General features: G+C 42.5%; 1 protein-coding gene across 1 annotated transcript in view; it reads right to left on the reverse strand.

The window, feature by feature from the left end:
* Nucleotides 1-723: 723 nt before the first annotated feature.
* The window catches only part of LOC141975279 (protein maestro-like), a 63,618-nt gene continuing 52,291 nt past the window's right edge, over nt 724-12,050 (reverse strand). Inside the window, exon 11 of the mRNA XM_074935576.1 lies at nt 724-738. Coding sequence (XP_074791677.1) covers nt 724-738 — 15 coding nt within the window. The remainder of the gene's footprint in view (nt 739-12,050) is intronic.

Here is a 12,050-nt window from a genome sequence, read left to right on the forward strand (position 1 = left end):
CGAGTTATCATCTGAGATGTAATGCCCCCTCTGAAGTCTGTGTATTTTTGAAGATTTTATCTACTGAGTTTTCACACAAGTCGGTATGACTCACGCAACTCTTTCAAGAAATTGCTTTAGGGAGCAAATAATTAATATAAGTTGTTCCTATCCCCAAGAGTATGATTCTATTAAATGTTGAAAACTTAAAGATTTTTAGAAACCAACCTACTTAATGACATCAGAATTTTCCAAATAAAAACAAGAAACACTGCATCATCCTTTTCAAATGAATTTAATGCCACTGGAAGAAAATGCATTGCCAGCACTAGAGAGTAAAGTCTTATTTATCTGTAGAACAGGTACAGCACAAATGAGCTTCCACTCTGCCTGGCAGGACCACGTCTAAGAATGAGAGGACAGTTCAGTCTCTTAACTATTCAACTATGCGTATTTGTGCTAATTTTGTAGAGATTTTTTTATACAGATCTGTGGAGGATTGATAAAGACAAATTCACTTCACATAAGCTGTCAAACAGCCTTCAGGTAGTAATGGCTTTTAGTCCCTTCTGACCTGTACCTAGCTAATCAGGTTATTAGTTTTCTTCCTGTGATCAACACACACAGCTATTTAGTTGCAAACACTCAAATGCAAATCATAATTAAACATGTACCTGGCTGTTCTTCCCACCCTGTGAATGTATGTATTTGCATCCTCTGGACAATCAAACTGAATGACCCAGTTCACTGCAGGGAAATCTGTGGAGAAAGAGAAAGAGATTAAAGCTTTAACACGGCGCAGTATTTTATTTTGTACTACTATTCTGAGAGAGCCATCATTCAGATCAATTTGTAGACACTGCCTGTGAACAATCTCCTGAATTGAAAATTAACTGCATGTATCAGCATATCATAAACAGCTATCCCCTTTGTCAAAGTGAACTAAAATTAATGGTGTCTTCATTTCCTAAGTAATGACAGAGCACTGAATGGAACATAATTTCACACCTGGCAAGGACAGGTCTTACAGATAATAACATGCCCTGGGATTTAATGATTGAGTAAGTGATTTGACCCACTCTTTATGGAGAATATCAATTTACTATACAATCAGAGCTTGAAATTAGTTGTGGTCAGCTGCTTCTACCATATCTATCCAGGTATTAAAACATCACTTTCTATTTCTATGACAGCAAAGAGGGGGTTGCTAGGTAAGACTCAACAGTCCACATTGAAAGGCAGTCATAATTAAAAGGAAGAAAATTTCAAATTGAATGGGTTTCAGAGAAGCAGCCGTGTTAGTCTGTATTTGCAAAAAGAACAGGAGGACTTGTGGCACCTTAGAGACTAACCAATTTATTTGAGCATAAGCTTTCGTGAGCTACAGCTCACTTCATTGGATGCATTCAGTGGAAAATACAGTGAGGAGATTTATATACACACAGAAGATGAAAAAATGGGTGTTATCATACACACCGTAAGGAGAGTGATCACTTAAGATGAGCTATTACCAGCAGGAGAGCGGGGGCGGGGGGGGGAGGGGGGGGGAAGAAAACCTTTTGTAGTGATCATCAAGGTGGGCCATTTCCAGCAGTTAACAAGAACGTCTGAGGAACAGTGGGGGGAAGGGGGGGAATAAACATGGGGAAATAGTTTTACTTTGTGTAATGACTCATCCACTCCCAGTCTCTATTCAAGCCTGAGTTAATTGTATCCAGTTTGCAAATTAATTCCAATTCAGCAGTCTCTCGTTGGAGTCTGTTTTTGAAGTCTTTTTGTTGTAATATTGCGACTTTTAGGTCAGAGATCGCGTGACCAGAGAGACTGAAGTGTTCTCCGCCTGGTTTATGAATGTTATAATTCTTGATGTCTGATTTGTGTCCATTTATTCTTTTGCATAGAGACCGTCTGGTCTGGCCAATGGACATGGCAGAGGGGCATTGCTGGCACACAATGGCATAGATCACATTGGCGGATGGGCAGGTGAACGAGCCCTTGATGATGTGGCTGATGTGATTAGGCCGGTGATGGTGTCCCCTGAATTTAACGGGCATTCCAGGCTAACAGCAGTCAAACTTGGTTGCACTGTGTAGAATCAATATTTACTATTTGATGATGGTCACAGAATATGCAACAATTATCCACACAACTGTTTCTAAACAGACGCATCCACATAAATTCCTTAGCAGTGAGAACCAAACCGTATGGAAGGTAGAGATGGAGTCCTATGCTCTGTCGCCTCCTAATTTAGAGTATTTCCCTCTTCTAATCTGTTGGAGACAAGATGATATTTTGGGCCAGTGAATTTTACTTCTGAATGTTTGAACCCAACTTCCGATGTCAGACAAGTGCAAGTGAGTTCTTGAAAGCACTTTGAACAAGTACACCTAATCACTTTTAAGTTATTAAGTATGAAAAATTATATTGTAAGTTACAAAAGCACAATGAGAAAACAAGGGAACAACTAATATGCTTTCCTTCTAACAAAAAACAGTCAAAGGAAAGCAAGACGTACACAAAACTACTTCCATCAATAGGAATCTTCTTGTTCTTGCCTCAGCTATTGTTTTACCTCGTTAGAAGCAAGAAAGGAGAGCTGATTTTTCCCACATTGACATTTCAGTTCAGAGGCAGGCATTACAAAAATCCCTCCAACTTCCTCTCAACAGCTACTGGTTGGCTGCTCCTTTTATCTACTTCTCAGACTAACCCATGGAATGCAAGAGGCATCAGAGTATTTAAAGCCTTTGAAAACTCTCCTGGCATTCGGGACATCCCGTTCTTGTTATCTATTTCCTGCACACAAATTACCGAGTGCTGGAACAGCTGGACGGTCTATGGATTAGAGAGCCACACAGCTTCAATTCAACACGTCAGTAATGAACAGCATTACAAGATTGCTCAAAACAGACGTTTTACAAAGTCAAACAGGAATAAACTAAGTACAGATTACTGAAGTGAGGCCCCGTTAAAGAGAGAGACCGCATTGAGGAGACAGTATTTTAATTATTTTAGTTTTTGGATATAATGACTGGCTTTTAGATAAGGAAGCAACAAACTGTGATGGTGATAGTTCTCTACTAGGAAGTAAATATATTCTTAGCATTTAAAGCAAAATAGCTTTCCTCCACCCCAGAGATGGGATGGGACCTGATTACATGAGTGGAAAGAGATTATCACCTTCCCCCCAGATACTGAGACAGGAAGCTAAGGTGCCATACTCCGCAGAGCGGGAAGCACCACCTAGCGAGAGTGTCAAGTCCTGCAGAGAGCTGGGGAGTGGGCAGGAGAGATGGGGCGTTGCACCTTAGCAAGTCAGAAGTGTGTGGGCTAAACCAGATCTCCCCGGTAGTGCAGCTTTCACAGGCACTTCAGTGCACGTGCACAGATACCAGGATTGCATCAGGGTAAATCCACCACCGCCTAATTTTAGTATTTCCACCGAGAGCACTTTCTTTCACCAAGACATTTGTTGCCTGTTTATTATGGTGCACAACAACGTGTGGGTTTTTTTTAAGTGCCAAGAATTTTTTTTTAAGCTAGTAGTTAAGGAAACTGCATATATTCCCTGACTCAATCATAGAAACAGAATTTCTACCAAAAAATTAATCTGTGTCTTCTCTCTACACTGAAGTCAGCAATATGGCAACATGGATATTCATACCTTCTTATATCAGCGAGAGAGCAGACACTGGTTTTTACAACTCATTTAAAAGACTTGAAAAACAAATACATCCATAAAGCCTTTCAAATAAGGTAATCTGTAAGGCTTCTATTTAAACAGTCGGTAATTATTAAATATCTACGGCATCATGGTGCAAACGCTTAAGCACCAGTACTTCAATGGACTGCTCGCGGAAGTAAAATTACTTTCACAATAAGTGTTTGCAGGATCAAGTCAAAAGACCATAAAGAAAGTCTTTCCATACTCTCAGCTGCCTTCTCTTCCTTGATACCACATAAGTATTCATATCACCACCTTTTAAAGTCACCCCTTTACACATTATGTAAACAAAGTACAAAATGTCCCACACCAGTTAAAAATACAACCAGCTCTTACTGAAACAACTTTCACCATCTATTTTTTTCAAACACACCTGTTAATTTTTGCACTCTTATTTTACCATTTAAGTCTCTCTTGCAGATTTCAAAATAATTAGTTTCACTTCCTCATACTTGATTATATCCAAAAAGAAAGAGATACATATGAATGGTACCTCCTTACAACTTGCATAAAACACAAGGCTCTTCTTATTCAGGTGACTTCTCAGGAAGGAATACAACATGTTTAGTTTTTGCTGCAGCCCACAAACAATATAATTCTGGTCCATAGTTGCTGGGGTACTGAAAAACAAAGGTCAAGCTAGACTCTTCTCATATCGACAGGTTTCAGAGGAGCAGCCATGTTAGTCTGTATTCGCAAAAAGAAGAGGAGGACTTGTGGCACCTTAGAGAGTAACCAATTTATTTGAGCATAAGCTTTCATGAGCTACAGCTCACTGTATCTGATGAAGTGAGCTGTAGCTCACGAAAGCTTATGCTCAAATAAATTGGTTAGTCTCTAAGGTGCCACAAGTCCTCCTCTTCTTCTCATATCATTTACATAAGAAAACCAGAAGAGGCGCACAGAGTACCTACAGACCTGCCACTCGCTTTTCCATCAGCCAGAATTTAAAGTTAAAGTTTCACTGCCTCATAAGAATGGCCCTACGGGGTCAGACCTAAGGTCCGTCTAGCCCAGGATCCTGTCTTCCGACAGTGGCCAGTGCCAGGTGCCCCAGAGGGAACGAACAGAACAGGTCATCACCAAGGGATCCATCCCCTGTTGCTCATTCCCAGCTTCTGGTAAAGAGAGGCTAGGGACACCGTGCCTGCCCATCCTGGCTAATAGCCTCCATATTAATTACGCTGAAAATGTCTTCCCCATTTTCAGAAGCATGCGTGGAAGCGCCAATGAAAGGCTCATGCTTTCTGAAGACTTACGATTTTCTTACTAATAGCTTCACAATTTTTTAAGTGACTTTCTAGATCCAGTTGGCCCTTAAGCCAAAAAATGCCTGTGTGTAAATAGTGACATTCAAACGGTCTTGACCTAAAATGCAAACCTTTCTTCTTAGTCCTCTTAAAGCATCATTTGTGCTTAAGGCAATGTCAAAGCAGAGTCTAAATGTATAAGAAAAATAAATTTTTAACTGACTGCACTAGTTACCTGACATGCAGAGTGTCTCTGTAAAGGTCTAAATTGTCATCTTAAATTACTTTCAAGTTCTTTAAACAACAAAAGAGAATAGCCCATAAAAGGTTAGTTCTTAACATACTTGAAAATGCTGCTTTGATGCTCTCTACTTCCCACCCCAGATTGACCAAACTGAAATTAAAAGGAACTTGAAGGTGCCATTTGTGAGGATGAAACTGCAATGCTCTGCTCTCATTTTTATTCAGCCAGTAGTGCTCTAAGCCATGCTACGGTAGTTGCCATTTTGTAAATCTCTTGCAGGAAATTGTTTTTCTCAAACGGATGAAATACTGGGTACCAGGGTCGTAATTCTAAAACAAAACAAAGATTCTCCGTTTATTTGTTGCTTCACCTTGTCGTCTCACGGCAGCCACTGAAATGTTTCAAAAGCTCTTGTGAGGCAGCGTTACAATAAAGACATTCCCTTCTCAACAGGGAAATGCAACTGCGTGTACAAATAGCTACCCCACCCCTCAAGCTAAGGTAGCTATATATTTAATTAGGGCTTTCTATCCTTTTCTACCAAGCAAAAAGGGGATTAACAATGTAAATTGTGTTTCTAACGTTTCCAGTTATTCAGGTTTCAGAGTAGCAGCTGTATTAGTCTGTATCCGCAGAAAGAAAAGGAGGACTTGTGGCACCTTAGAGACTAACCAATTTATTTGAGCATAAGCTTTCGTGAGCTACAGCTCACTTCATCGGATGCTGTAGCTCACGAAAGCTTATGCTCAGATAAATTGGTTAGTCTCTAAGGTGCCACTAGTACTCCTTTTCTTTTTTCCAATTATTCAGGATCCAATTTTTTAGGTAATACTATCGCAAGTGTACGCGAAGCAATGGATTGAGAAGCTGGTTTGAGTATTGGATTAGTGGACTCAGAGTCAGAACTTGGGTTCTGTTCTCCACTCTGCCACTGTGTGATCTTCGGCAAGTCATTACTTCAGTGCTCTTTGTTCTTCCCTCCATCTGTATGTTAAGTAGGCAAGTATTTTTATACCTAACATGGGAGCGGATGGATTTCATCATTCAAGCTGATCAGAAATTTTTTGTTGGAATAGTTACCCATGGGAAAATGCCCTTTCAGATTTTTTTTCAAAACTTTGTATTAATTTTGCTGTGAATGTGAAAAGTTTTTCTTGGAAATTTCCAAAATTTCACTTCAGAACAAAGCTCTAGTTTCAAAATTAATTTGACAGGTTATTTCATTTGTATTTTTACATTGCATGATGGTCGTGGTAAGACTGCCTATGTCCTATGTCAAGCCTTGTCAGAGGATGCAATACTGCTATTATCGAGAGGTCAGTATGACAAAATAGTCAAAAGTCTATTTAATTTATTTATTATTCAAACATTAAGAGCAGCTGCTGCATAGAAAATGAAACATTTTATCTTATTTTCTAGACAAAAGAGTCTCCTATTTTTGTTCTAATATAACAGTTTGGCGCTAACATTATCAACATAAAAATAAGCAACATTCAGAGTATTAATTCTAAGAGCAGCTCTTTTCAATAACCTTGTGTTAGTCTGGAATCATTTTTCTAGGATATTGAAAACCAGCTGGTCCTCTAATTTGTATAGCAAGTGCTTATCTTATTGTCTAGATCCAGACGTCAAACTGTTTCATAACAACACAGACGAGAGACTAATCTAGAAATCAAGATGTTCCAATCTGTACTGAGTACCAGCTGGAAAAAAAATAAATTTCAAAATGAAGATTTTTTTTAAATCTAATTGTTTTAGAATTTCCATTTCATGAAAAATTGGAAAATATTTGTTTTCATTCCAATTCAGAACAAAACCAAATTCTGAATTGTCATAATTTCCCATGAAACAGGAATTCTGAATTTCCAACACTCCATCGAACGTTCATGTTTGTAAAGTCATTTGAAATCCTCGGAGAAAACAGCCTACAGAAGTGCAAGATTTTATGGTATTAAATACTATTCTCTCCACCTGGGTTTGCTCAGCTTCCCCCCATCCTCCCGAACATAAATGCCACTGAAGACAACATGAACCCTTTTGCATCTAGTTATAGCTAAAAAGTCAGATCAAGCTAGGGCACCTTGGTGAAAATGAGTACTTGTGGCAGGTGCTTGATGCATCCGATGAAGTGAGCTATAGCTCACGAAAGCTTATGCTCCAATAAATTGGTTAGCCTCTAAGGTGCCACAAGTCCTCCTTTCCTTTTTGCGGATATAGACTGACACGGCTGCTACTCTGAAACCTGTCAATATGAGAGAAGTTAATCTGGGTTGAATCTTGAAGAAATAAGGTTTCTGGAGACTGACTAAAAGAGCAAACCCAACGGAAACCAACGGAAACCGAATACGTTGGGCCATTAGTCATCACTTCCGGTGACCAACAGAGCTGTACCCAGAAAGGGAAGGAAGAGGGGGCAGACACCTTTCTGGGATGGGTGAAAGGTAGAAGTACAGGTCTGAAAACTATATCAAGAACAAAACGGTGCTACAGGGGAGGTGGCTGAGGCCAACGTTGACCAAGGAGTTCCTAAGAGATACCATGGGTTCCAGGCTTGCTTTTAGACTCTCTGCTAACCCTGCTACCCGTGATTACTACTGAGGTCAAGCAGCTGGGCTAGAGGGAGCTGGGATCAACAGCTGCCTGGGGTGGGGGAAGAAAAAAGCTGTATCTGCACATAGCTGAAAATCCCTTACATTTCACCTGGGCTCTGTTAACTAAGAAGTAACCAAGGAGCAGCGGCGCAGGATCTAGCCAACAGAGCTGTAAACAGGAGAGTTTGAGTGGGCGTTTGGGGGCGGGTGGTAGTGTTACGGTTTTGTTTTGCTGTTGGTTTGGATTTGGGGGTTGGTTTGCTTGTTTTGTTTTCCTTGACAGAACTTTAGGCAGGAAGGCTCTGACAGATACAGAGGCAGCAATGGTAGTAACCCAAGGAATGGAAGAGAGAATGAAGATGACTGGATGTGGAAACTATGACATGTCACATGATCCTGTAATGGGTACCTGGAAAGAGTTTTGTTTGTAATGAAGTGCCGCCTGATGGAAGGGAAGATCCGAGGTTTTGAGATGCAGCTGGAAACTCCGTTTGAGTTTCGAAGAGGATTTAAGCAGATGATGGAGAGAAGGCAAGAGGACGCTGAAGGGAAAAGTCAAGATTCACAGAAGTAAGCTGGACTGAAGATCTCTGATGGGAGACTGCTCGGTGAGGAAAGTGACCAGTGGAAGCAGGTGACTACAAGGCAAACAAAAAGAAAAGCTGGTGAAGGAGACAGGAACATGTTTCCTGAGTTGGAAAACTAAGAAGGGGCACAGCAGGCTGTGACTGAAGGAGGGAGGGCAAGGAAGAAAAGAAGAGCAGCTAGTCCTGTAACAAGAGGGGAGATACCTGGAGTTCACAGCCCCAGGAGGATACAGAATGCCTCACAGAAGATTGCAAGGGAGAAGAAAAGGCAAGAGGACTTGCAGCCAGAAAGAAGGCCGGAGAATCACAATCAATCAACAGGAAAAGGCGGGTCTATGTGATTGGTGACTCCTTACTAAGAAGCACAGACAGGCCTGTCACCAGAGCTGATCTGGAGAATAGAAGGGTGAGCCATCTGCCAGGAGCTAAGATACCAGATATAGATCAGAGAGTGAAGAGGATCCTAATGGGAGTAGGAAAGAATCCGATTGTCCTTCATGTGGGAACAAATGACACAGCTAGATTCTCACTGGAACCTATCAAAGAAGACTGTGCCAGGCTGGGGAAGACACTTAAGGAAATGGAGGTTCAGGTGATCTTCAGTGGGATTCAGCCTGTCCCTAGAGAAGGAGATCGAAGGTGAGACAAGATTAGGATAATCAACAGATGGCTCAGGCAGTGGTGCTATAAGGGGGGCTTTGAGATGTTTGAGCACTGGGGAGGCATTCATGGGCAGAGGACTGTTGTTATGGGATGGACTCCAACTGATTAAAAGAGCTTTAAACTAGGAACTCAGGGGAGATGCTCATGTAATCCTAACAGTGAGCAGGAGGAAAATCAAGAAAGAAAGGATACAGCAATGGAGAAAGGAACAGCAGTGGGCAGGAGAATGGACATGAAGAGGAAAGATAGCTTCATTAGTGTTGGCACCAACAGGTCAGGTAGGCAATACTGGCAGTAAAATGACTGTACCCAAATTGGGTGAGGAATCGGGGTAAAGCCAAGTGGAAACAACTAAGAGGTTTGTACATCAGTGCAAGGAGTCTGATCCACTGGTGCAGGAAGTGAAACCAGCTATTATAGGGTAACAGAAACATGGCGGAATAGCAGTTATGACTGGAGTGCTGGTATTGAAGGGTATGTGCTGTTGAGGAAAGAAAGAAACAAAGGCAAAGGCGGTGCAGTAGCACTGTATATCAATGATGAGGTAGACTGTAAAGAAATTAGAAGTGATGGAATGGCTAAAACAGTCTGTTTGGGTCAAAATCACTTTGGGGAAGAAAGCTACTAGAGATTCCCTGGGGATAGTGCTTGGTCTGTTACAGACACCCAGGATCCGATTTTTAAGAAGTGATCCGGGAAACCACAGGGCTGTTAGTTTGGCCTCAATTGTACTGTAGGTCTTGGAACAAATTTTGAAAGAGAAAGTAGTTAAGCTAAACAGTAATTGGGATAAAATACAACATGGTTTGATAAAAGGTAGATCATACCAGACCAACCTGATCTCTTTCTTTGAGAAGATAAATGATTTTTTAGACAAGGGAAATGCAGTAGATCTAATCCACCTGGATTTCAGTAAGGCATTTGATACAGTTCCACATGGGAAATTAGCTAAATTGGAGAAGATGGGAATTAATATGAGAATTGAAAGGTTGATAAGGAACTGGCTAAAGGGGAGACAACAACAGATGGCCTGAAAGGATTAAGCAGCTTGCAGGCTAATTGACCTGGATTCAACCTTTAGAGCAGTGGTGAGCAACCTGCAGCCCGTCAGGGTAATCCGCTGGCGGGCTGCGAGACAGTTTGTTTACATTGACCGTCCGCAGGCGGTTCTCTGTTCTCGGCCAGTGGGAGCTGCGCGAAGCAGAGCAGGCTGCCGGGATGTGCAGGCTGCTGTTTCCCACAGTTCCCATTGGCCGGGAATGGCAAACCGTGGCCACTGGGAGCTGCGGGCGGCCATGCCTGCGGACGGTCAATGTAAACTGTCTCACAGCCCACCAGCGGATTACCCTGATGGGCCGCAAGTTGCTCACCACTGCTTTAGAATCATAGAATATCAGGGTTGGAAGGGACCTCAGGAGGTCAACTAGTCCAACTCCCTGCTCAAAGCAGGACTGATCCCCCACTAAATCATCCCAGCCAGGGCTTTGTCAAGCCTGACCTTAAAAACTTCTAGGGAAGGAGATTCCACCACCTCCCTAGGTAACGCATTCCAGTGTTTCACCACCCTCCTAGTGAAAAAGTTTTTCCTAATATCCAACCTAAATCTCCCCCACTGCAACTTGAGACTATTACTCCTTGTTCTGTCATCTGCTACCAGTGAGAACAGTCTATATCCATCCTCTTTGGAACCCCCTTTCAGGTAGTTGAAAGCAGCTATCAAATCCCCCCTCATTCTTCTCTTCTGAAGACTAAACATCCCCAGTTCGCTCAGCCTCTCCTCATAAGTCATGTGTTCCAGTCCCCTAATCATTTGTGTTGCCCTCCGCTGGACTCTTTCCAATTTTTCCACATCCTTCTTGTAGTGTGGGGCCCAAAACTGGACACAGTACTCCAGATGAGGCCTCACCAATGTCGAATAGATGGGAACGATCTCGTCCCTCGATCTGCTGGCAATGCCCCTACTTATACCTCCCAAAATGCCATTGGCCTTCTTGGCAACAAGGGCACACTGTTGACTCATATCCAACTTCTCGTCAACTGTAACCCCTAGGTCCTTTTCTGCAGAACTGTTGCCGAGCCATTCGGTCCCTAGTCTGTAGCGGTGCATTGGATTCTTCCGTCCTAAGTGCAGGACTCTGCACTTGTCCTTGTTGGAACCTCATCAGATTTCTTTTGGCCCAATCCTCCAATTTGTCTAGGTCCCTCTGTATCCTATCCCTACCCTCCAGCGTATCTACCACTCCTCCCAGTTTAGTGTCATCTGCAAACTTGCTGAGGGTGCAATCCACACCATCCTCCAGGTCATTTATGAAGATATTGAACAAAACTGGCCCCAGGACCGACTCCTGGGGCACTCCACTTGATACCGGCTGCCAACTAGACATGGAGCCATTGATCACTACCCGTTGAGCCCAACAATCTAGCCAGCTTTCTATCCACCTTATAGTCCGTTCATCCAGCCCATACTTCTTTAACTTGCTGGCAAGAATACTGTGGGAGACCGTGTCAAAAGCTTTGCTAAAGTCAAGGAACAACACGTCCACTGCTTTCCCTTCATCCACAGAGCCAGTTATCTCATCATAGAAGGCAATTAGATTGGTCAGGCATGACTTGCCCTCGGTGAATCCATGCTGACTCTTCCTGATCACTTTCCTCTCCTCTAAGTGCTTCAGAATTGATTCCTTGAGGACCTGCTCCATGATTTTTCCAGGGACTGAGGTGAGGCTGACTGGCCTGTAGTTCCCAGGATCCTCCTTCTTCCCTTTTTTAAAGATGGGCACTACATTAGCCTTTTTCCAGTCATCTGGGACCTCCCCCAATCGCCACGAGTTTTCAAAGAGAATGGCCAGTGGCTCTGCAATCACATCCGTCAACTCCTTTAGCACTCTCGGATGCAATGCATCCGGCCCCATGGACTTGTGCTCGTCCAGCTTTTCTGAATAGTCCCGAACCACTTCTTTTTCCACAGAGGGCTGGTCACTTCCTCCCCATGCTGTGCTGCCCAGTGCAGTA

The sequence above is a fragment of the Natator depressus genome, chromosome 20 (genome assembly GCF_965152275.1).
Source record: "Natator depressus isolate rNatDep1 chromosome 20, rNatDep2.hap1, whole genome shotgun sequence".
Classification (NCBI taxonomy): Eukaryota; Metazoa; Chordata; order Testudines; family Cheloniidae; genus Natator; species Natator depressus.